Below are 25,366 nucleotides of genomic sequence, written 5' to 3' on the forward strand. Positions count from 1 at the left end.
CCGGCGGTGTAAAGAATTTATTCTCGTTGGTTATATTCACGCACAAATATTTTATCTCTTTTTAAATTAAATTAAAAACAGCACATCTTTTCATAATAAATCAAAATATCAAGACTTATTAAATAGGAGTATTTTTTTACTTTCTTAAAGGCAATGTTTGTGTTTGGAATGGGAAAGACTCACGTGTAGGCCTGTCAATGGGCCGGATCCGATCCGGATCCGACAGATCCGGATCCGGATCCGGATCCGATAAGACACAATCCGATCCGGATCCGATAAGACTCAAATTCGATAGTGAGAATCTGGATCCGAATCCGAAAAATCCGGATCCGATCCGAAAATCCGAATCCGATCCGGAAACTTTTTTTACTTCAAAAATTTTAGCCAAAAAAATACAATTTTTTTTTCAAAAAAAAATTATTTTCAGAAAAAAAAATTAAAAAAATAAAAATAAAAAATAAAAATAAAAATACAACTTCTTAAACATTTTTTTTTTCAAAATAAAAATTTTACTATTTTTTAAAAAAAATTAAAATTTAAAAAAAAAATAAAGTTCGGATTCGGATTGATAACGGATTTAATCCGATCCGATCCGGATCCGACCCGGATCCGTATTGAATTACCGGATCCGGATTATCGGATTATCGGATCGATGTTATCGGATTCGGATCCGGATCCGGATCGGATTTTTCAGATCGGATCCGGATCGAATCCGGTCCATTGACAGGCCTACTCACGTGTTATGCATTTAGCATGAGAAATGAAAGAAGAAAGCATGGAGTGACTGCAACATAACGTTGAAAGTGATGAAACTGAGTAATGCATGAAGGAGTATAAATAGACTTTTTTAATGGTCCGTGAGTGATGATACATGGTAGAACACAAATTCAACCTCTTTGAAACTCTTTCATTTCCCCTTTTAATCTAACATTCGTTGTTATTTTTCTCTTCCCAATTCTAAAATAGTGCTCCCTCCGTCTAATAATAAATGTTTATGTTACTATTTCGGACATTTTGAAAAATAATTTATACCTTCTAAAGTAATTTTTTTTATATGTAATATGAATCTTATTTAATAAATCTCAATTGATTTTATTAGACAAAGTTTCAAAATTTATACAAATACGTTATAAATTGAAAAATATAAACTTAATTTAAAAATAATATGAAAAAGTGTAATTGGATATTTATTTAGAAACAGAGGGGTCTTGCAATTTTACACGCAAATCCGATTGAAAAGGCATGTGAGTAAGACTTTTTGGAACTACGGAATAAAATTATCCGAAATGAGAGAACCATATTAATATGGAATTCTAATAATCTCATGATAATACATTGACGTGGCTTACTTTTTGACCCAATCCTACACCCCTCCAAAGGAGAAAATTTTTCAGTGCCGAGCATATATATATCCCATGTGATATTCGTTCGGTACTTTCGAGCCGTCCAATGGATTTTTGGAAGGCTCATATTGAAACATTCTTTCTCCTTTCACTCCTCCTCTTTCTCTCTTATTTTTCTCTCTTCAAATTCGAGTCGTCCAAAATCGAAATGGATGGCCCGGATGCACCGAGCGGCACCACGTGGTACCCGCTCGGCACCGAAAAATTTCTCCCTTCAGAGTACCCCGCAGGATATAAAACCCCTTCATCCAGAAAAGAAACCCATAAAATAATGCCGACCGTAGGATATAAAACCCGGGGACGCAACCAACTCCTCAACTGTCTTACGTAAACAGAAACCGATTAGAATTCGTTTCCAAAAATCAACCGCGTATTTATCCACCACCAACGGAATATTTTCCCGAGAAAACCCTTTTTTCCCGGGAAAACAGAAAGGATTTCCAAGGTCGGTTAAACATTCTCCGGAAACCACCGTGTATCATCAACCCCATGGCCTCCGTCAGCAGCGTTCCCTACGAGGTGAATTCTTCTTTCGCTGTGTTCAATCTATCTGCATCGCGAAGAATGGCGCCGTGTTGCTCCATCAATCCACGATCCAAAAACGACGCAGATTCAAGTCCGCATCGGATTGCCACGCTCCGCGGTCATTCGTCGAGGAGGAGACTGCCTCGAATCTCCGCCGCGGCGACGGCGTCGAATTCCTCTGTTCTCGCGCCGCGTTCCGGAAACGACGGCGGCGTTCTGTTTTCCGAAACGCTCGACGAGTGGATGAGAGATTCGACGGCGGAGATCGTTCGCAACCTTCGGAAAGCGCCGCTGCTCGTCCAGATCTACGCGAGCGGCGACGGATCAGCTGGAAAGGTGGAGACGGAGAAGGCGGTCGCCGACGAGTGGCCGGCGGTCACGCGTAGGTGGAAGGACGGCGTCGCGCCGCCGCCGGACGGAGTGATCCTGGTGGAAGAGCTCGCCGGAGACGGAGGGGAAGAGGACGGGACGCGGGCGTGGGGGATGGTGGTTCAGGGAAAGGGGGCGGAATGCGGCCCGGTCTGTTACTTGATGAAGACTAGTAGGGTCGGGTCGGGTTTGGGCTTGGGTTGCACGCATTTTTGCCTGATGAAGGTTGAGGGGTTCAGGGAGAGTGCTCCGTCGCAGCTTAAAAATTGTTGGCTGTTGAGATGATATGATCGATGGGGTCATGGAGTTTGAGATTATTCGATTCGTACGGTGAATGAATAGAATTTGATTTGTAAATGGAGAAAATTTAGAGGTATACTCCAATTGAAAGGTATTTAGTGAGATTTGTTGAAAAAAAGAGAGTGATTTTGTTGAATCTTGTTTCATGCAATTTCTTTTCTTGAACTGAATCTTGTTTCATGCATTGGTTAGTTCATTAATTATGTTGAGTTCTACGGTATTTCTTAGAGCATCCACAATGTAATAATCAAAATCAAAAGATTGCTAAAGTTAGTAATATGTGCTTAAAAAAGTGTTCATATTGTAATAATCAAAGTTAGCAAACTCCTAATCAATAATCAAATTTGGGCATTTGAATAATCAAAAGTAACAATGTGAGACTTTACATTGCTAATTTTAGCAACCCTCTAAATGAATAATCAAAAGCTGACGTGACAAGTTTTGATTATTTACTTTTGATTAATACATTGCGGATGCTTTTTGTTTAGACCATGTTCACTCGCGTGGAATGTTTAGTAAGGGAATGTAAGGAGGATGAATTACATTGAGGATCGAGCTGCTAGTTAGGCACTTCACCCGTGGCCAATTCAACTCTTGAAGAAGAAGAAAAAACATCGTTCCAATTCAACTCTTGAAGAAGAAGAAAAAACATACATCGTTCCAATTCAACTCTAGAAGAAGAAGAAAAAACATTGTTCATATCGTCTTGGAGAATCCATCGTTCATATAGTCTTGGAGAATCCATCGTTCATATCACTAGTGCCATTAATATAGAATTGGAACGGCTTGAGTATGCATAATGATGCAGAAGCATAATGAAGCTGCTAGAATCGAGGAGCGATTCTCAATTCTTCTAATCACGTCTTTAATTGTTGGTCCAAGTATCCATTTAATTTTCAATCATAGTTTTGAAGTCATTTCGTTAGTCAAAGAGTCATTTAGTTTTTTCTATATGCACAAAGAGTCTAAAGGTTGCTTCTAGTTTCTAGGTTATTTATATTTAGTCTTGGTAAGATTAAGAGTCGAGTCGAGTCTAGTCTAGTATAAATATGTTAGCAAGTCTCATGCAAAAGGGAGTTTTTGAGTTTATGAAAAATATATTTGTGTAAGTGTTATCTTGCTAGAAGTGAGTGATTCCTTCGGTAATCAAGTGTGTAACTTAGTCGCGTGAGTGTCTTCCGCGATTAGTAACATCGAGTGACTTCTGTTGACCCCGGTGAGTAACTTCTTGAGATTATTCTAAACGTTGCGGGTCTCGGCTGCCTCACATAATTTGTAGCTCAGATTTCGGTGAGGTTGCGGTTAGACCTGTTTCAAGTAAAGGATAAAAATCAGGCCTGGACTATGCCTTTATCATGTTTTGAGAAATTCTAATTCTTGCCTTGCGAAGCCCTTTTGCTTCCACTCCAAATGGGTAGTGGCTCTCATGATCGCTTGACTCACTTTGCCTATTCACCCCTTCTAATAAGGAAAGAAAAAGAATGCATCACATATTACAAAAAAATCACCCCTATTCTTTTTTTAATGGGGGGTAATTTTTACACTAATTTTTTTGATATTCACATTTTTTTTTGTCTATTTGCAAAAAAATACTACATATATTTTCAACACTAAAAGACAAAAAAGAAAAAGAAAAAGAGTGCAGATATTAAAAAAAAAGAGGTGTGAAAATCAATTCCATTTTTTAACACTTAAATAGCTTAAATTGTTTCAAGTCGAGAGTGCATGGGTAATCTTGAAGTGATGAATACATGGAGAAGGTTAGACAACTTCGAATATAGCCTATGCAGCAATCAAGTTATACTTTGGACTTAGGCCCCCTTTGGTGCTACGGGTGTGAAGCCGTTGTCCCATAGCATTCGTTAACTCTACGAAGTGAACGATTTCAATTATTATTTTGGTCGAGAATGGGCACACAAAAACGAAACTTGACGGGACTGAATGGAGGGACAATGAGCTGAATCCGAGTATTATTTAGAGAGGATGCACTTGGGATGATAGCGTAGCCTACCCTCCAAAGTCTACCCTCTGAGTAGCATACACACGTTTAACGATCCAACGCCGTAATAAAAAGAGGGAGAGAGAGAGAGAGAGAAAAAAAAAATAATAAAAAATTCGAGCATGATAAGCAAACATGTTTAGAGGAACTCAAGTCCATTACAATTTACAATCCCATATGGTTTTTGTCATTTGTGAGTCTAATCTAATCTAGGCTCATAACCATAATCGAAACTGTTCATTTTCTAGAGTTCGTCAAGTATTTTTATCCGTGCGAGAACTCATGTTTAGTTGATACTGATTATCAACTGAACACATTTTTTTTAAAACAAATTCAATGTGCATGCTGTATTGAACCCATTTGTTTCAAGATGTATGTGTTCCGATAAGTCCGAGATCAATATCACCTAACACTAATTTTTTGCGGCTTTTAAGAATTTGATGAGTTCTCCTAAATGAAAAACAATCCCGATCATTGTTTTGACCGAGAACGAGCACACAAAAACGAAACTTGACAGAATTGAATGAAAGGACATTGGACTGACCCGAGTCCGGTTTAGAGAGGGTGAACTTGGGTGGGTAGTCATACAGACGTTATCCGACGCGCCAATATTCCTTTGGGGTCCCCCCCCCCCCAACCAACCAATCCCTCCATGATTCCTCCCATCCCATTTGAATTTGAAAACTGTGAAAACAAAAACAAGAAAGAAAACCTTGTTCCATTTGCCAGCGCGCCTCTCTGCAATTTCAAAACAGAACCACCTCAGAGACTTCGAATTTTAAAACCCTAACCCTAACCTCAAAACTTCAAACTCCACCTACTCAACACCACTCCCACAGCAACACCCACATATATTCGCAACCCACCTCGGTGTTTTCTTGTTTTATGAACCTCAAAGTTGTAATCTTTTTGTCCCAACTCCAAATCTGACAGTCTCAGAGATTGATTCGATATCTTTTCGAAAAAAGTAATGGGGGATTCAGGCCGGTCGGTTTCGGACCCGAGATCTGAATCGAAGGTTGAAACTTTGTCCCCCTTTGGTGCTTTTTGGTTGCAATTGTGGTATTTTCAGTTAATGTTTTGCTGTTTGTTTTGATAGTCAATGGAGGGGGATAAGAGGAGTGCTGCTGATTTTGGGGAACAATCGGAACTTCGACCTAAGAGAGTCAAAATGAAAGATCTTGAGTCTGTCTTTCGTTCTGAAGGTGAGTCCTTCTTCATTTCACGAATTTTCCACTCTCTCTTTTTGGGTTTTTTTTGGTTAAGTTTTGATGTACCCTTCGTGAATGATGTATTTTTGATATGGGTAGGTATGAGATGTCATAGAAACCCCTTAGATTGACTTTTGTTGGAATTAGTAATCAGGGTTCTATGTTCGAATTTGGGTTTTATGGTAATGCTTTGAAGACCGAGGCATCTTAACCGAGACATTTGCAGTTTCATAAGAATTCCAGCCTAGTTATATTTACGGATCTCGGTGGCATACAAGGGCACAGCTAGGATTTGTGGCAGGTCAAATACTTAGTGTGTCTAAGGATTTAGTTGAGTTTGGTAATGATAAAGGACGAAGCTTGTGCTCTTAATGGATTTAGTCGAGTTTGGTAATGATAAAGGACAAAGCTTGCGCTCTTAATGGGGTACATGGAATGATTCCATGGCATGTCGGGTCGAATGTGTCAAAATTCAGATATCCTATTCGGTTTCTGACTCCATCCGTTCTTGAGGGCATAAGGGGTTACCACAAGCTGAAGTTTTGTAGAAACCTTCATACTGTAAGATAATTTTGAAACAAGATTTTCGCACCACCAAATCATATGAGTTCCTAATCCTGGATCCCTCCCTGTCGATCGGGCTCGGTTGTCTAGCATCCTCCCAATTAGGAGGTCAGGAGTCAGTTCCTGTCATTGTCAAAGCTAGGGACTAGTTATTTCTCCCTCAGTATGGCTTTGGTGGTTTGTTTCTTATCTGTTATAGGGCTCATACCTGTATGGATTTGTGGTTGTTAGGCCTGTGAGTCTATGCTATTGAGCTTTCTTGCAGGATGATTGTTTAGCATGATGTAGTTTTCAGGATATCTGTGTCATTGGCATCTATTGTTTTTGACTATTGTGAAAGAAATATTTGATAATTGGATGTAACTACATTTGCACTGTTTTGAACACTTTAATTGTATTATTTTACTTTCTTTGTCAAGAAAAAGGACTCATCATTTTGATTCATCTCACAGGCACGGGTACACCAGCTTGTGCTTACCAATTGACCTCAGGGAAGCATGACATGGAGCAAGAAGCTAATTTTGTGAAACCAAAGGGTTTTGGCTGGGATCTTAATGCAGAAGATGTTTCTACCTCACCTCACGAAAACCCATTTCATCCTTACAAAAATCTTGAGCATCATAAATCAATCGATGCTTCAGAGTGTGGAAGCAGTACCGGCCCACTGGAGGAGAAAGATCCAATGCGCGTATGGAAAGAGATGAAGCAAAATGGTTTCCTCTCATCTTCTCATGGAGGTATACCAAACCCAAAGCCACGCGGGAGGAAAAGCAAATTTGATGGGCCCAAGAAAAAGATGGAGATTGCCAAAAGAGAACAAGTTGACAGGTTTGCGAAGATTGCAGCTCCAAGTGGACTGTTAAATGAGCTGAACCCGGGGATTATAAACCATGTGAGAAACAGTAAACAGGTTCTTTCGATAATAGAAGCCCTAGTGAGGTCTGAAAAACTTGAAAATCGCAAACAAGCTATCCCAATGAAGAGTGAAAGAAACGACTTCGAAAACACAAATATGGTTCAAATTAATCATACCGGTCCTTCGTATGAAGATGGGTCACATAGGACTTTTGGTGGATCAAGCCAGCAGAAAAGAGGCTTCCCTACGTTGATGGGTGGATCATTCTACAGTAAGGATGATATACTTGCTCTGAAGTTGTCTTCATCTACAACTACAGCCTCGGAGAACATTAGCTCTTTGTCTAATGAGGACTCGGAAAATATATCCAGTGTTTCTTCTCTTTCTGTTAAAGGTAAGTTTTTCAGGTCTCTGATCAGTCATTCCTTGTTTGTTCTCCATTTTGGATGAAGTTTTTGCGAATTTTAAGGAACTGTGAAAATGGAAACTTGTCTGGTAGAATGGATGAATTTAATGGAAAAAATCTTGGTTGTAGAAGGGGACTTTCTTTGCTTGAGGAAAACTGGTAGCATGTGCTACAAAAGTAACACATAATTTTTTGACTTTATGTAATTAAAGAGCCTAAATGTCAGACAATCTGATTTGGTCTGATATGAATTTTCGTTTGATTGTCAGCTGCTAATGTAGCTTCTCAATGGTTGGAACTTCTCTATCAAGACACTAAAGGGCGTCTTGCCGGTAATGCTTTACATGTTCAAAACTTCAATACACTTTGGGGGTGGGAATAAATCTCTTATGTTAGTTGCTATTATTACAGCATTGCAACGGAGTAAGAAGAGAGTTCGAGCTGTGATTCACACAGACCTGCCTCTCCTGATATCACAAGAATTCTCCAGTAACCAAGAGAACGAGCCATGTGCTGTGGTGGCTGGTAGATGCTCTGACAATGCAAATGCTGAATTGCACAGAGCTAGGTGGAGTGCTCTATTTGATCAGATGGATAAATCCCTTGCTGATGAAGAGAAACAACTGGTGAGTCTCGAGGAAAAATGGTATTCTTAATTTCAGTTTCAAGAAGAGAACTTTCAAAGTATGGACTTCCACCATTGGTTAATCAATTAGTTCTTCCCTTTCAAAACCTTCGAAGGAAGTATTAGAAAGGGATCAGGGATTTCTGTGGTTCGCCCTCACATAAATTTAAGGAACTAGTTTCCTCAAATAACTCTTCGGGAAAAGTTCACAATCACATAAATTTAAGGAATTAGTTTCCTAAAATAACTCTTCAGGAAAAACACAAGGCCTTTTCCTTTGAAAAGTGAGACGTTAAAGCACATAATTTTTTAGTACCCAGATACGGCTCACTTATCCATAACTAAGTGTCTCAATCTCTGGACACTCACTCTTAATTCTTCTGAGAAAATATGTATGAACTTCTTTCTGTTTTCTGGTTACCAATTTCAGGAAAGTTGGTTGAACCAAGTAAAAGACATGAAGCGCCACTGTGAATGGGGCTTGCAACATTTCCATTGTCATGGTTCGCAACGGCTGGAAACCTTAGAAAATGACTCCAGGTAAAGATTCTGAACATTTCTGAATTCTCTCCTCCAATTTACGGTGGAAGTTAAGTAAGGTCCTTCATATCTGTTACAATTGCAAAACTTTTCTCTGACATGCAGGCTAGAGGAAGCGGATAAGTTGGAGAGGGAATTAGCGGTTAGGGCCGCTGCAGCTTCTATCTATTCAACATGCAATATTCTAACATCAGCGGAAAATCTCCCGTGTTTCTGATAGTTTGCCTTCAACCTCACCACCTATTGGACAGTTTCTAATTATGATTGTCACTCTTGATTCCTGACTTGCTAATCTCCCTGTTCGTTTAGCAAATTAGAGATTCTGTATTAGGAGAAGGCTTTGTGTATCTGTTGAGCTTGTTGTCATGTAACATTAGGGGAGGATATCAGTTGTAGTTCCAAGTTTAATTGATAGTCTTTCTCCTGATTGGAGAAAAACTGATTGTTGTTAGTAATTCAACATTTGAATCAATGCATTGTTGTTTATTCTGAATCCTATTGAGGTACCGTGTGGAAGTGATATTTGAAATTGCCGAAACCCTGTGCCAACATTTCAGCAGTCATATGCGCGAATCTAGTTTCATAGTAAAAACTAAGAGATTTGCGTTGAATCCCCTAAACGTATGATGACAACTACGAAAATGAATCACCAATTCTGTCTATGGAAAGAAAAAACTCAAAAAGATATCTGATCATCTTTAGGAGGTTGCTGCTTCTTTGTATCCTGCCTGGATGCAGATGTACTGCCAGTTTTTTTGCCAAAAACCATCTCATCAAAATCATCCATCATGTCATCCTTGTTTCCTACTTGGGCTCCACCAGCTCAAGAACTTGATGTTTTGTGATTAGAGCGTCTTCTTTCCCCACACTGGGTGAATCTTCAGGCTCAACAACTACCGGTATCATTGCAGGTTTCTGGTTCCTTGGAACTGCAGAAGGTTTCTTCAAATTCTTGTATTTCGAAAGGACTTTCTGGATTTCATCGTTGATGTTCAAGGCCTCGCAGACCACGGCCTCATCATCTCCAAGGATAGTACATTTTTAACTGATGACACTGGTCTACAAGTGCGATGGTCAAGTCGTCCTGCCAAAAATAAGAATCGGTAGTGATCATAATTTCTTCTGATATATAAAGGGAGAAGCCCTTTTGGTGTGAACAAATAGTTGACGCTGTGTCACTTTTGATTTCCAAATTTGTCCCCAAAAAAAACACACTATTTACGATTCATGCATTCAACCAAATCATTTGTCATGCTTTGCCAATCCAACTTCCGGCGGAGCAAAGCCGAAGGCCGCAGAATAAGATGAAGAACGAAATCATTGCCTTTTTTTTTCTCTAATCATAAGAATGAAGGATGCTTGATGACATATGGCCAATAATTGCAGAGACAAAGGGAATATGCATTGATTGGTGTGATGGTAACTTTTCTGCTCTTTTTGATTCATGCATATTGCCTGGTTAAGAGAGATAGAGGTTACATATATCTACATCTCATTTTCTGGTGAAATCCAAAATATGTTGCCTACAAATACGATAACAAGATTTGATTAATCTTATTTCCAACATCTGTTTTATGTCGTACAATGTGTGTATGAAGTCATGAAGCCTCATTGCACACGCATAGCCTGTACCTACCCTCTAGTGAGAATACAAGGGACTGAATTAGTAACGGAAACAAGGCGCGCGCGCAGTTTCAAGCTGTTATTACACATTGAGAAATGCTACGTGCAAAGAAAATGGGCAAAGAATTGACCCTTAAAGTGTACTTGAACAGTTCAGATGCACTGCACAGTGAATCTGAGCCGTTCAAGTACACTTTAAAGGTCAATTCTTTGTCCATTTTCTTTGTCCCTAGCACTCCTCACATTCTTACACATTTCATTAAACATGAGATCGCTTTTCGTCTCACTAACATGCTTCGAGGGTGTCATGGACTCGTATTATATACATATATACACACACACTACTGATCAAGTGAGGGATCCCGCAACAAAATGCTGACCTCCCATTCTTGATCAAATTTCGATGATATGATCCGAACCGTTCAATAATATGATCAGAACATAATTTTAACAGTCCCCGCGCTAAATAAGCAAAAAATATGACTAGAAAGTGTTGCATCCGAGCAGTTTTAACTTGTCGATTTAAGTGATCAAATCAACTAGTTAAAGAGTAGGAAGGAAAGTGATTAAACAAGTCAAATCGTTTTAACTTATAGATTTAACTGATTAAACATGACCGGAAAATGCTTCATCCTAGCAGTTCCAAGGCTTAATAAAGATTAGACGATTCCTAGATAGAACTTCAAAATATCTACATAACACTTCATCTACATGCATAATGATAAACTTAAAATGATGTGTTTCATGCAACTAACTACATGCATATATGTGCAATATTAATGTCTGATTCTAAATTAGACATGATCGATCAGATTCAGCAGGGATCCTTGTGCTCCTGCATCACACGTTCTTAACGTCATCCATACCTGCGAAGATCATTCCAATAACCACGCCCCATGTGTTACACTTTTTCTTTAGCCAACCCCTCTCTTTACTAAAGTTGTTAGTTTCGTCTTTTGACGAATTTTGTCCACAGATCGGTTTCTCTCAATCAAGGTTGTCCCTACACGATGTCTTTGGCAGGGTAACTCGTGACAACTTGGCAAATCTGTAGTTCTTGAAAGTTCATTGGTGCGTTCATACTTGGTTAGAGTGCATCTGATTGTCTAGGTATTTGGTGTCGTTTGTCCTTAACTTTGCACTTTTTCTCGTTTGAGACTCCTAATTAGATCTTAAAAAAGTCTAGTTGTGTCCTGGGCCATTCGATGTATGTGAGTTTCGTACATCCAACAAGTTACGTCCGAAGTTGTGTTTAAATTTGTGTTTGTAGCATTGCTCTTTTTGCTAGCAAGTATACGCTGAGTATATTTAAAGTCCTCGATCTTTTTTATTTCGAAAACAGGAAAAACGAAAAATATTGCGAAACCGAATCATTTATAGCAATTAGCAAATAGTTGGCGAATTCCCTAGGCCCATCTGACCTCATGGGTTGGGGCTGGGCTTAGCCAATAGCCAGGACCGGCCAGAAAATGGACTAACTCACTAACCTAACCCAAGTCTAAATTCTATTAGAACCCACAGGCCTTGTCCGGGCTTTAGCCCAAACTCTACAAATAGTAAAGGGTTGACTTGGAATCGAATCTTGTTTGATTTGTATATCCGGGCACTTAGTCATATAATCCTTCAAAATAGCCTCTTAATTTTCGCACTTACGAATTTTAATTGTTTTAGAGGTTTTTGAAATGCGTTATTACAACGCTCGTGCTCCTGCACCACCCGCTGTGCATTATTTGACTTAGCCACATATGGGGAGAGAGAGAGAGAGAGAGAGAGAGAGAGAGAGAGAGTCATGAATATGCCCCCCACACGCCAATTCCAACATTATACCATTCCAAGACCACACTACCATGTGCTTAACAAAAGTTGTAAGGAATCATTTTGTCCTTTGAATTAAAGCAAAGAGGCCTGAGAAAAAAGGTATTGCGTGCAAAGAGTTCATCTACCATTTGTTCCTCCAATACTCTCTCTCTCTCTCTCTCTTCATTTGAAAAAATACTCTCTCATCTATCTGATCTGCTTTAATTTTCCGTAGAGTGCATGATATAGCTTAATTTACAAGTTTTTGATCATTCAACCCATTTGTGTAGATCAAAATAATATTGGGTGAAATTGATTATTTTTGTCCATTGGTTAGGGCTACAAACTAGCAGGCCACTCGCGAGCAACTCAAGGCTCGACTCGACTCATCTAGTTATGGAACCGAGCTAGCTCAAATTTTAGGCTCGTGTAGTAAATGAGTCAAGCTAAATACTTTGAGGCTCGGCTCGTTTTTATAGGCTTGTCCCACTTATAAAGGCTCATTAAGTAAATAAATCGAGCTCAAATTTTAAGCTATTTTTAATAAACAGTGCACGGACACTACAAAAATCGGCTCGGCTCGTCAAAACACTCAATACAAAGGTGTCTGTTTATGACTTAAGTTTTGATAAGCAATATAGTGGTGTGGTAGCAATTTATCTTGGCCATGAAAATTCAAATTACTATAAACTCAAATTTGCAAAATTTCAATTTATTTAAGGGCGGCGAAGAGTCATTCTGAAAAAGTTCAATTCAGAGAGTTATTTGACCAGTTTTTTTAACCAAATGGGTTAGACATGTTCTCACAAGTTATAAAAAGCTTCACCCAAAGAACTTACAAGCTAAGTAAATAGAAATAATTTACGGTTTCATAACAAAAAATGGTAACTTATAAAGGGACAAAATGTTTCCCTAGAATTTGAACACATCTATTAATGCGGAGACATGGAACTTTATAAACGAGTTGATGTTACAACAATAGTTATAGATTGCTCCGACTTTACCTGAGATCTTCGTTAGTGGATGTTGGGATAGATCCCCTAAAATTAATTGAAATAGACGTAAGTTGTCTAGACACACTTGAGTTATATAAGAAGAGAAAAAGCCACAGATGCTACGGTCATGCTCATGCTCATGCAGTCTCAAGAATTAGATGGGGGAATCTCTTTTCTGTCACTTTCAATGAATGATAAACTTTGATAGTCCAAATCAAGAAAGATTTGTTTAAGTTTATTGAAGACCCCATATGCTTTAGTTTTGATGATGGAAATGCCAATTGGGTAAGGTTCACTTGGGCCCAACACCATCGATTTTACCTACACCTTATTGGTTTAGGGACAACTCACTGTTTTCTTAATCTATGCATATCAGCACATGCTTGTGCATGCAAATCTAACAAAATCAATACCCACTTGGAGTTGTAAAAGTACAGGTTTACCATTGCCAAACAAACCATTTGTCTCTATTGTGTGGGATTGGCTTTCTATGAGAGCGTAATTTTTGTTTGCAATATACAGCAAGTAAAGGAAGCTTCAAAAGCCTGATAAATAAATGGGTTGATTCTTGAAAGTTTGTGTGAAATGGAGAGGAAAGATTATGCACTTATTTAATTTACTGAATTGATCTTCGAACAAAATATCACAATGGCTCATTATAAAATCACAAAATGCGATAATTAAGTCAAGATTCACTATATATCACCATATACAATACGTAAAATCACAAAATGGCTCATAACCAATACCGTAAGTAAAACTTTGTGACGTTGCCACGTTAGTACGGTAAAATATAAAATAACTTCTTCCTATGTACATATCTTTTTTCTTTTTTTCTTTTTTGGAACATCTATGTAAATAACTACTCCATATGTATTGGAAGGAGTAGATGGAAGGAGAATCCATGGAACTTCGTGAGGCCATTAATGGCTTACTTGGGAGAAGGAATGAAAGAAAGAGACAAAACATGCATTTAAAGAAGTTTAGACCTTGGAAACCTCTAAAGACATGGGTGCAAGGTAAACATATATGGGATTAATCTATCCATTATTCTATTACCTCCTTTCCCATTTCATATTTCCATCTCTCTTCCTTTCCCTATGCTTCTGTTCTCCCTTTACCTTTTTTTTATTCAGCACTTACATTATTTTGCTTGAAATCTGGTGCTAAGAATCTTGAGACCTCTCTCACACCATCAATTCACTTTTGACTCCCAAACACATATTTTAGTCCCCTTTTAACAACTACTACTCTCATTGGGAACAACTGCTGTCTCATGCATTTCATCAGTATTCAAACCTCACTAACTACAACTAACTTGTTATGGCTTTCGCTGAGGAGGAAAAAACCGACATGCGATAATGCAAGTTTAGACATTTAACTAGTTTTGAACCCGCGATGGCTCAATTTAACATAATCAAAAGCTAATGCTAGCAGTAGCTAAACCTGATGAACAAGAAATGGGATGAAGATTAAGCTTACTAGTTCTTTTTGAAGATAATATCGAAAGGGGTCCCTAATTGTTTAAACAAGCCATTTTTTACTTCAGACAAATTTTACTCCCCTTGTAACAATTGGCCAAATGCTATCATTTGGAGCACCACACTTGACAAAGCCCTCTCTAAAAAACTCATAATAATCTGAGACATTTGGCAGTTTCAAACCCTAGCTAGATAGCTCAATTGATCTTAATCAGAAGCTAGGGCTAGCAATAGAGTATCCAAACAAGATGATAACAAGAAATGGAAGAAGATTTAAGCTTACTAATCGGGTGAATATAATACCAAACACGTCCCTGAGTGGAACCGGTGAAAAGGAATCCGGTAACAAAATGAACCAAAACCAAAGAAAAGCACAAACTTCCGGCAACCAAACCTTCACTTCTTTCTAAAAATCACTAAACCAACCGGATTCTTCTTCCCCGGTAAGCCATTGTACTTGGGTTCAAACCAACTAAGATTAGATTCATATCAACAACTCTTGGCCTTCTGAAGGGCACCGGATCAGCTCCAATATGTTCACCACCTCTCCCATATCTGGACGGTTAGATGGCACTTGAGACGTGCAAATCAACCCTAACTTTATCACAGGAATCGCCTCATCTGCCGGAAACTTCCCCTGCATCCTCCCATCAACACAATCCTCCACTCTACCTTCTTCCAAGGCTCCTCTTACCATATCACAAAGTACAACCACATCATCCTCCGTGTACTCAACAGGCCTTTTCCCAGTCACCACCTCCAAAACCAACACCCCAAACCCATAAACATCGCATTTTTCAGTAATCTTCACTGTCGGACATGCAAATTCAGGCGCCATGTATCCAAGTGCACTCTGAATCTTGCTGCTTAAAACGTAACGATCAAGCATTGGCAATAGCCTTGCTAGACCAAAATCCGCCACCTTAGGTTCCCCAGAACCGTCAATCAGGATGTTGCTTGATTTCAGATTGTAGTGGATTATGTTCATCTGGTGCAAATGAGCCAAGCTTTTTGCTGTCCCAAGGATTATATCAAACCTATCGTTCCACGAGAGGAAGTTTCCACCTAAACCTTCATGAATATGCTTGTATAAATTTCCTCCCGGAACAAATTCATATATGAGGAGTTGCAATGAGGGAGTCCAGTAATATCCTTCGAGGGCTACAAGATTAGGGTGTCGGATTTTTCCCAATTTCTTTACTTCCCTTTCAAAATCTTCTTGGGACTTCACAAGACTGGAGACTGTAAGCTTCTTGATGGCAACGGATCGCCCGTTTCCAAGTACAGTTCGGTAGACAGATCCGAATCCTCCGCGCCCAAGCTCACAATCTTTGTTGAGCAAAGCATGGGCTCCAGTGTTGAAATCCGGACTCCCCGAAAACATGACAAGCTTGCCAGAGTTGGCATCAGTTGTGGGGGAAGGACTGAAGTCATCACCACCGGAAAATGAAAGAGCCTTTGTTGAGCGAGACGGGAAAGATCGGACGCGGAGGTTAAGGACAGTGATCGCAATCACACCGATGATGATCATGGCAGCTGCACCAATTGCAATGAGGGCAGAAATGCTGAGAATTTTTTTCTTGTGGGCAAGAGATTCAGGGATTGAGCCAGATGGGGTGGTATCAGAAGAATTGGGGTTAAGGACGAGTGGTTTGGGAAGGACAGTAGGGCAAGGCTTTTTTACCACTGCACCACAAAGTGATGGGTTGCCAGAGACTGAAGAAGAGGAAATGGTATTGAAAAAATTACCAGCTGGTAATTCGCCTTGAAGCTGGTTGTAGGATATGTTGAAGGAGAGAAGGTTGTTAAGATTTGCCAATTCCTTTGGTAGGGTTCCAGTAAGTTCGTTGAAAGACAAGTCTACGATTTGAAGGTTGGTGAGTTTTGCTACAGCTGCAGGAATTTGGCCAGTAAGGTTGTTCCTTGAAATAACCCTGCAAAGTTTTACAAAAGCAAAAAAAGCAAAATTGTTAGAATGGCAATAGTTCTCTTTCTCACTTATATTTTGTTTCAAAACCCAAAACCCAGAAGGGGAAAAAAGGAAACGTCAACGCTTGAATGAACTTCGAGGAGTATTAGTAAGAAGATGAAAATTGATAGAACTTTGAATTTAATTACGTTAACAATCAACATCTCGATTAAGCATATTATGGACCACTTCAATGTATTATAGAACAGCTATATACGAGTACAAAATAAAACCAATGAACCATGCCCATATTTAAGAGTAATAGCGACGCCATCTAGCAGAAAGCATATTGGACCATCAGAAAATTAATGCAGTAGCCAATTATGGATCAATCCACTGGAGAGTGGAGATGACCAGAAATAATTTCTAATGGCCCCAGAAAATGAAAGAATATGACTGCTTAAAGTAGTCAACATCATTGATGTGCACATGTAACTACTTGGAGTTATAACAATGCAATAGCTCAAAGGTAGTGAAGAGAAAGGGCTAACCTAATGATTTTCATTGATGAAATAGAAAAATTAACCCAAGAGACCAACGACTACCCATGCTTAGATCACCAATCCCCAGATATATGGCAAAATGCAACAAAAGCAAGTGAAGGTGCAAAGTGCAAACAGAACTTACAAAGTTGTTAACAAGGGACAGTTTTGAATGGAAGTTGGAATTGTTCCTGTCAAGAAGTTCATCTCTAGTTTCAATTCTTTCAGTGATATAGCTCCGCCGATTTCCAAAGGAATACTTCCTTTTAACTTATTTTCACTCAAATCCAAAACGTCCAAGGCCTTCAGTTGTCCAATACTTGCTGGGATACCACCATCAAGTGAGTTCCTAGACAAATTCAAGACCTGCAAGCTGTTAAAGCCCCCAACGGCAGACGGGATATCACCCGACAATGCATTGTCAGATAAATCCAGGACCTGAACCTTTTGCGAGTTTTCTCCCGACGGAGAGAAAGGACTGTCCATGCTTCCACTTAATCTATTCCCTGAAAGCAAAACTTGCTGTAAACCGAGTTGAAATATCCAAGAAGGAAGACTGCCAGTCAATGAATTCTGACTGAAATCTGTGACCAGAAGGTTTTTGCAGTTGCTGATAGAGTCCGGCAAGCTCCCAGTAAAAGCATTATTAGAAACATTCAGCACCTTCAAGGACTGAAGGTTCCCAATTGAAATTGAAATCTCGCCAGAAAGTTTATTACCCGAAAGATCCAATACCTCAAGGCTTTTCATTTCTCCAATCCAATCTGGAACCTGACCAGAAAACGAGTTTTCATGTAAATTTAGGTTATTACACAAGGTAAGTTTCTGCATTGCGCTTGGAAGATTTCCAGAGAGATTGTTCTCACTAAAATCGATCGACTTTAAAAGCAAACAACTCCCAATACCATCTGGAACCAAGCCTGTGAACATATTCTTCCGCAAGCTAATCGATCTCAAGTTATTCAACGCTTCAATGCCCGTTGGAATATCACCCTCCAGCAGATTATCCGACAGATCAAGCGATCTAAGCCCACGTAAAGACCAGATCCCAGAAGGTAATAAACCCGAAAACTGATTGGCAGAGAAGTTAAGAGCAACAAGTGACAAGCATGAGCTCAACCCATCCTGAATTTCGCCCGAAAACTTGTTGTTCGCCAAGGAAATCGACCTTAGCGAACCGCATCGTTGGTAAAACTCATCTGGGATCGGTCCAGAAAGACTGTTTTCGCTGAGGTCAAGAAACCGTAGGTTCTCAAGTTGGGTCAAATTGGGGGTTACACTCCCAGTAAAATTGTTCTTTGCCAGTGACAGTTTCCGGAGAAACTGCAACTGGAGTAGGCCTCGACCTAATCGTCCCGATAGAGAGAACCCATCAAGGACGAGCTCCGTAACCCGGTTAGATCTATTGTTGCATTTTATTCCAACCCATTTACATGAGCTGTCATCATCTACATTCCAAGAAACCAATTTCCCATTGGGATCTTGAATGTCTGCTTTGAAAGCTATTAACCCTAGGACATCATCATTCAAAGGTTGATCCGAAGAAATAACACCAATGGGAACTACAACCAGTAAAATGAGCAGGCTAAACAACTTCATTTCCATCAAAAGATCAGGACCTTTTTGCCCCTTCTTTCCTATCTTGCACTTCGTCCACAATGCATTATCCCACATGAAATTTGCAATGGACTAAGAATCAAGGGCAAAGTAGTCCAAAGACAAAGAAAGAGCAAATGAGAAGGTATGCATTTGGAGGGTACTTGACAAGGAAATGCAACCTAATTTTGTTGAATTTTTAGCAATCAAAATAACTTGAAAGAAAAGGAAAGGATCTTATCAGGTGAAAAAAAAGGAGGAGGTTTAAAGCAAAACCTAACTTTACCGTTAGAGAGTAGAGAGACTCGTCTAGGAAATGGAATAAATGCGTACGAACCAGGTGGTCTTTAATGGTTAGAATTTACTTAACAAACAATGTGAAGAGAAATCAGAGGAAAAGAAAACATGAAAGAGCTCGGAGTTCGATGTACCGGCGGAAATGTCACCGGAGGGATGATTGTGAACGGATCTCCGGCGCCGGTGAGTGAGCTGGAGATTATCGGGACGGAGTTAACTAAAGCAAAGGTGGAAGGAAGCGGTTGTGCTGGGCGGAGGTGGAGCTCACGGCGGCGTCGCCTCTCTCTCTCTCTCTACACTCTGGTTTTCCTTCTCTTTTTCTCTCTCTCCTTTTCCTCACTTCACTGGTGTCTGAGAACGTGGTCTGGGAAATTGATTTTGTAATAGGATTAATTACATTTTCCCCCGTTAAAATACTTATTTTGTAAAATTGCCCCCGAATTATAAAATCCTACACTTAGTTAACTTAAACTCTCTAAACCTTCAACTTGAGCCCCTTGTTAATTTTAGCCGCTTAATGACCGTTGAAGATCTTGAAATTGTAAGCAAGTGTCATTAACAAGCATGCATATCAAAATAAAAGGTATATATTTGTTTGTTTATTCTACGTGAAGAGCTACCGGGGCATCTTAATAGATGTTACATGGATATAATGTGGATAAAGCAAAGGGAGATCAATAGATGGAGATGAATGAAGGATTACGGTTCAAACACATATCTAGCCTTAATTTTGTTGTACATGTCATTCCGAAAATTGTTGTATTGCATGAGGGAAAAAAATACTAAGCATTATTCTGGACTTTTTGATGGTAATTACTGTATAATACTGAAGACCAATAAAGTTTCAAGCTGGAAGGTTTAGATAGCTTAAAGTGATCAAGTGTCATGTTTTGTAGTTGAAAATTTCTAAAATCAGCCCAATGGGCTGACGATAGTAGGTGTGTGAATATGTATTAAAAGATGTAAAAAGTGTACAGAAATACGTATTTTTCTTGTCTTTTAGTGTGTTTATTGTTATCGTCAGCCCAGTGGACTGACAATATCAAAACCGTTTGTAGTTTAGAAGATAAGATAATTTTTAGAAGTCTGATGAATTAGGGGGGCAATATGTAATTAATTCTTCGTATTAACGGGAAATAAAAAGGGAAAGGAGAGAAATGTGAGTCTTTTAATAGGCTGAATGATATCCGATGTGGCGTACGCGTGTGTTTTGCCAGTGATGTTTTTGACGTGGATGTCATAAAAGTGGCGGGCCTTGTTCGTTCTGGAATCTCTAAATAACTTGGCACGATTTTTAATAATTTTTTTCTATTTATTTGTTTTCACTCATTACCCCAAAAAAAATCCCTCAAAACCGCAAAAGCACTTCTGTATTTGGACAGCACAGCAATTTAATTGGAGCCCCACATAATCTTGTGGTTCATTCTGTATTCGGAGGTCCCCCTGCTCATTCATTTCACACAGGCAGGGCTGCAAACAAATCGAGTAACTTGCTAACAGCTCGAGACTCGGCTAGTTAAGACTTGTCACGGCCCGATTCGTTTAGTAATTGAGCAAAGCTCAAACTCGAGCTCAAGTCTAGGCTTGTTTATGGTAACTGAACAAGCCACATTCAAACACTACGAAGCTCGGCTCGACCTTTAGAAATGGAGAAATGGGCAGTGGCAACATAGGTAAACAATAGTAGGGCATCTCCAATCCACCTATATTCCTCTAAAATAAAGGATGAATGTAACACATTGAGGGGAAATTTTATAATTTATTTCCTCTTTTTTCACTTTTTGTACTTTTTGAGAAAAATTTTGAGGGATCCATCGTCCTTTTTAGAGTTTGGAGGGATTTTGTATTCTAAATTTACTTTTGGAGGACCAAACTCTAAAAATGACGATGGTCTCTCAAAGATTCTTCCAAAAAGTACAAAAAAAAAAGAAAAAAAAAGAATAAATTATAAAATTTTTCCTTAATATGTCATATCCATCCTCTATTTTGGAGGAATTGGTGGATTGAAGATGCCCTTGGCTCATAGGAACTTAGGAAGGGCAATCAGGGGGTATGAAAACAGTGCAGATGCAGGGAATAATAAATAAGGGGGGGTGGTAAAGAAGGTAGTAATAAAGTAAGGTGGTTGTGGTGGGTAGTGATAATAAAGAAGGGTCTGTGGTCTTTGTGATGAGAGGTGGTGATGGTTGTTTATTGCACTGCAGCCTGCAGAGATGATGAGAAGGACGGACCCTTTTGCTTTTATAGCCACCTTTTTTGCCCTTTCTTCTTCAAAATCATGTTCATGAAGCTTACCAGAGGTCCCCCTTGATCCTCATTTATTTTGGGGTCTTCAATGCATATTTGGTGCACCCATTTTCAACCTATCTTTGTAGAGCATGAAAAGAACCATGTAGGTAGTGACAATTCACCCAACTAGGACAAGTGCAGAGAAGGTAAAAATTCAAAACATTTTACTTTGAATTTAATAAGTATTTTACTATGTTAAGAGAAGGCATATTTGGTGCACTTAGAGGTGTTTCCGGTAAGGTAGAAGTTATGGGAAAATGCATTGGATTAGTGGGAAAAAATGTGATGGATGCCCCGTTTCACTAAGATTCTTATTTTTTAAGTTCTTATTTTTTGTTTTACGAGACATATCATTCTCTCACAATACATCACATTTAATTCAAAAAATAAGTATTTATTCTTGTTAGTAGAACACACTCAGTTTAGTGGAAACAACTTAAATTTTGACCAAAAAAAAAAAAAGAAGTTTAGTAGTATGAACGTAAGGCCAAAAAGTTGTAGCGAAAAAATTTAGTATAAACGTGACCTAAATGATTTTGTTAACTAATGTACCATATCCACATGCATATACGTCACCGGCAAGTGAATGCATATCTAACTTTTATGGTCACTAGTTTCTTGATGTCCGTTGGAAAGTCATGGTAAATTGGGGCAACGGTGATGTGTGTGATAATACACTACAACGGTATTGTGTATATATCTCATGTATTTTATGATCGAGATTTCATCGTCATGGTTTGAGTCGTTCATTTAATAAGATTTGATGGCTTGATAAATAGTTAATCAATTCTTAATAATCATGCGCGGGACCATAATGTGAATCATGAAACAACTCCGGTTAGCGCAGTACAACGACCCTTGTGGTCAAGTGAGACAACTTGGGTCAGTGCAATACAAAATTACCAGTACTACAAAATAGTACTAAAAGCTTACCTAGTAAACTCTAGAAGAAAAAAAAACAACTCTACAATTTAATTCATTTCAGATCGTCAACTTCAAGGGTTGATTCAGTATTCCCGAGTCCATTTTTCTCAAAAGAAATGTGCTCCGAAGAAATATTGATCGATATACGGCGAACATGATTTTTGTAACGATTGAAGTTCGCAACGAGTTCTACGAAGTGACCGTTTTAAATCATCGTAAAGGACTCGACTCAAGCTCGAAAACTGGCCATCTCCCGTTAGTCGTAATAACGGTAACGGAGTCTCTGCAATAGAGAGCATATCACTAAAAGGCAAACACCTAGGGACAAAAACAACGGTGCCGTTAGGCCCTTTTCAACACAAAAAATGAATTGGGGAATTTCGAAGCGGAAATAAAGAATTTCCCGCGCATGTGCGGCCACCAGCTAATTTATCGGTCAACTTCGATTCTGTTCTCTCTATTCTCGATTCCCCAAAATGAATAAAAACAAAAACAAAAAAGGTCTCGGCAAAGACTACGCCCGCCGCTCAACATCTCATCGCCCGTCTCGACAATTAACAGTCGGAAGAGTTTTTTAAAATGCGAAACACTTGTGGACGGTGAGATAGAGAGCGTTGAATGTCGAGCGCGACGGGTGCAGACTTTTCCGAAAAAGTTTTTATCAAGACAGCTCTACAATTTTTAACTTAAATCCAAAAACAGAGTAATAAAACCAAAGACAGAATAGCGACGGGTACGGGTTTTTTGTATTCACATGTTACTGCCCTATTCGAAGTCTTCTTTATTCCCCATCCATCCATATGGATTCTTCCGACAACTTGGATTTTGAGGTAGGAGACTTTTTCATCTTTTCCTATTTCCTCCTCTCCCTCTTTTTCTTTTCTTGAGATAAGATTAATCTCGATCCAGTTTACGCATTTCTCGACTAATTTCAGAACGTCCAGACTCCAATGTTTGAAATATTTGGCCTTTATAAGATTCGAACACGCGACCACGTGAAAGATAAATACTCAAATACTCCCTCGGTTTCGGTTTCTTCCCCCACTCTCTCTTTATTATAGCCTATGCATAACTACCAATATCTATACATGAATTTTAATTACTGGTGTGTTCCAACCAGGCATGCAGCCTAGGAGTACCATTTTATAGATTTTTTTATTGAGAGGTCAAATTTCGTACGAAATAAAACGAGTATTTATTAGTTAATGTAAGAGAGTTTTTTCGTTATGAGGTTATTTAATTTGGAAAAATGACGGCCAATGACGTGTTTTGATAATTAATACCTGTCAATGACATTTTCAGCATTAACAATTGTTCTTAATATGTCATTGGCGGGTATTAATTATCAAAACACGTGCTGAGACGTCATTTTCCCATTTAATTTTTGTGTACGAAATGCATCCTCCTATCCAAATTCAAATCAATAAGAACCCGAGCTCTTTGTTTGAAAGGCAAATTAAGAAATTCGAAGGTTTCAACGAATAATATATACTCCTAACTACTACTTATTTAAAATTTTAAGGTAGCTAGAATTGGACCCATGACAATTTAGAAAGTTGAATTTAATACTCCTACTACATAAAGTAAGAAAAAGCAAAAGAAGGCAATCCAAGTGTAAACATCACAACAACACGAACACTTTTCACCTTGTTAGTTATCATGTCTGCAAACACAACTTTAGAATACAACTCCGAAAACAACAATGTCTGAAGCCATTCGATACGTGCAAGTCCATGTGCATCTAACGGCTCTAAACCCGGTTGCGTGCGAAATTGTGTTATAAAAGTTGTGTTAGGTTCGTTCTTCATGCGAGAATGACCTCAGTCCATTTTGTGTCTTGTTTGATTGGGACCACGACAGGGCCAGAATAGTTGCCTCATTACGGCTTTTCTCCCCAATGGGCTCACAGGCTTCCCAATGGACTTTTAAGGGTCGCGACATCTGGTGGGCCATTTTAATCAGCCCATTTGTAATGAAGAGCATCAAACAAAGCATTTGTGGGGTTCCATTGGTTGGAGATCAATTTTCAAAGGATCCGGTTTCTCAGCCGTCAAGGGTTTGGATTGTCGCAGAAAGTCGTCATATCGCGATTGTTTATCCGCACAATCAATGATTCAGGTTTGCGGGGGAAAAAAATTGCCGGTAAGATGTTTAATAAGAATCAAATTTATACTGGTAAAATTAATTTTAAATTAATACCATTACTAAAATTGGCATCTGCAGTCCAATAGTAGAAAAGCCGGATTTACTTACAATATAAGGTAGATAAGTTTGAACAAAAGCAGAGGGGATTTTGTGGTAGATGTGTAGATGAATTGATTATCTAAAATTGCACAGATCCTCAATATCTAGACCTATATCGAATAGAGCAAACCTTATCTTTTAGTAGGTCTTATTCGAGCAAATCTTCGGTTGATCGATGCAGATCCAAAATAATTGACGAGTAACAGTTCACGAGTCCATTCCAAAATAATCAAACTATTTTGTTGAAAGATTATTTCACGAGTCTACTTGACGAAGATTTGTTGACAAGAGGTAACCTATGGATTGTTGATGATTTGGTCCACATTAATTAAGATTGCTACAACAATAGTAAAGATTAACCTTGACTTTGAAATTGACGAAGCAATTAGTATTAAAAGTAAAGGTTAATTAAACAAATACTCCCCACTAACCTGAGTAGGACTATTATAATTCGAAATGTCTTCTAAGGAGCTCAGGATATCTATGAACTGTTACTTCTTTATATGACCTCATTGCAATCTAAAAAAAATTCTTTTGCATACAACCATTAAATTTTTTCAAATAAGAGTGTGTTTCGCTAAAAATTTTGTACGTATTTTTTGAATTCAATGTGACGTATTGTGAGAGAATACCTATTTCGTAAAGTATAAAATAAGTATTGTACTTAAAAAAATAAGTACCTTAGCGGAACAAGACCTAAAACGAGAAATCTCAACTCACTCTTCCAAAAAAGAAGAAGATAATATAGATTGCAAGCACCCTAATCGCTTTGTTGTTTTAAAATTTGTGTACGGACCAACGAATCCCCTTTATTGAGGTCTATATTAAATGCATCGAGGGTACTAATAATTACATATGTTTTGCTTTTTCT

The 25,366-nt window shown here is 38.7% G+C and overlaps 3 protein-coding genes across 3 annotated transcripts; 2 read left to right on the forward strand and 1 right to left on the reverse strand.

Moving 5' to 3' along the window:
• Window positions 1-1,677: 1,677 nt before the first annotated feature.
• Window positions 1,678-2,871, forward strand: LOC131300629 (uncharacterized). Its single transcript, XM_058326561.1, has one exon. The coding sequence runs from the start codon at window positions 1,893-1,895 to the stop codon at window positions 2,580-2,582; it is 690 nt and encodes a 229-aa protein (XP_058182544.1). The 5' UTR covers window positions 1,678-1,892; the 3' UTR covers window positions 2,583-2,871.
• Window positions 2,872-5,237: 2,366 nt separating this feature from the next.
• LOC131300778 (uncharacterized) lies at window positions 5,238-9,293 on the forward strand. The gene is made up of 7 exons (XM_058326761.1): window positions 5,238-5,614; window positions 5,696-5,801; window positions 6,824-7,621; window positions 7,903-7,965; window positions 8,045-8,259; window positions 8,689-8,798; window positions 8,904-9,293. Exons 1-7 carry the CDS (start codon window positions 5,567-5,569, stop codon window positions 9,013-9,015), a joined length of 1,452 nt encoding a protein of 483 aa, XP_058182744.1. The 5' UTR covers window positions 5,238-5,566; the 3' UTR covers window positions 9,016-9,293.
• Window positions 9,294-14,966: 5,673 nt separating this feature from the next.
• LOC131300747 (probable LRR receptor-like serine/threonine-protein kinase IRK) lies at window positions 14,967-19,397 on the reverse strand. Its single transcript, XM_058326721.1, has 2 exons — window positions 17,291-19,397; window positions 14,967-16,628 (listed from the first exon to the last, which is right to left on the reverse strand). The coding sequence occupies exons 1-2, from the start codon at window positions 18,817-18,819 to the stop codon at window positions 15,179-15,181; spliced, it is 2,979 nt and encodes a 992-aa protein (XP_058182704.1). The 5' UTR covers window positions 18,820-19,397; the 3' UTR covers window positions 14,967-15,178.
• Between the last annotated feature and the right edge of the window lie 5,969 nt (window positions 19,398-25,366).

Source organism: Rhododendron vialii, chromosome 9a (genome assembly GCF_030253575.1).
Source record: "Rhododendron vialii isolate Sample 1 chromosome 9a, ASM3025357v1".
Taxonomy (NCBI): Eukaryota; Viridiplantae; Streptophyta; class Magnoliopsida; order Ericales; family Ericaceae; genus Rhododendron; species Rhododendron vialii.

Coding starts and splice junctions, on each gene's coding strand:
- LOC131300629 (XM_058326561.1), top strand. CDS start 1,893: ATGGCCTCCGTCAGCAGCGTTCCCTACGAGGTGAATTCTTCTTTCGCT.
- LOC131300778 (XM_058326761.1), top strand. CDS start 5,567: ATGGGGGATTCAGGCCGGTCGGTTTCGGACCCGAGATCTGAATCGAAG. Junction 5,615..5,695: donor ACCCGAGATCTGAATCGAAG/GTTGAAACTTTG, acceptor TTGTTTTGATAG/TCAATGGAGGGGGATAAGAG. Junction 5,802..6,823: donor GTCTGTCTTTCGTTCTGAAG/GTGAGTCCTTCT, acceptor TTCATCTCACAG/GCACGGGTACACCAGCTTGT.
- LOC131300747 (XM_058326721.1), bottom strand. CDS start 18,819: ATGTGGGATAATGCATTGTGGACGAAGTGCAAGATAGGAAAGAAGGGG. Junction 16,629..17,290: donor TGTCCCTTGTTAACAACTTT/GTAAGTTCTGTT, acceptor AAAACTTTGCAG/GGTTATTTCAAGGAACAACC.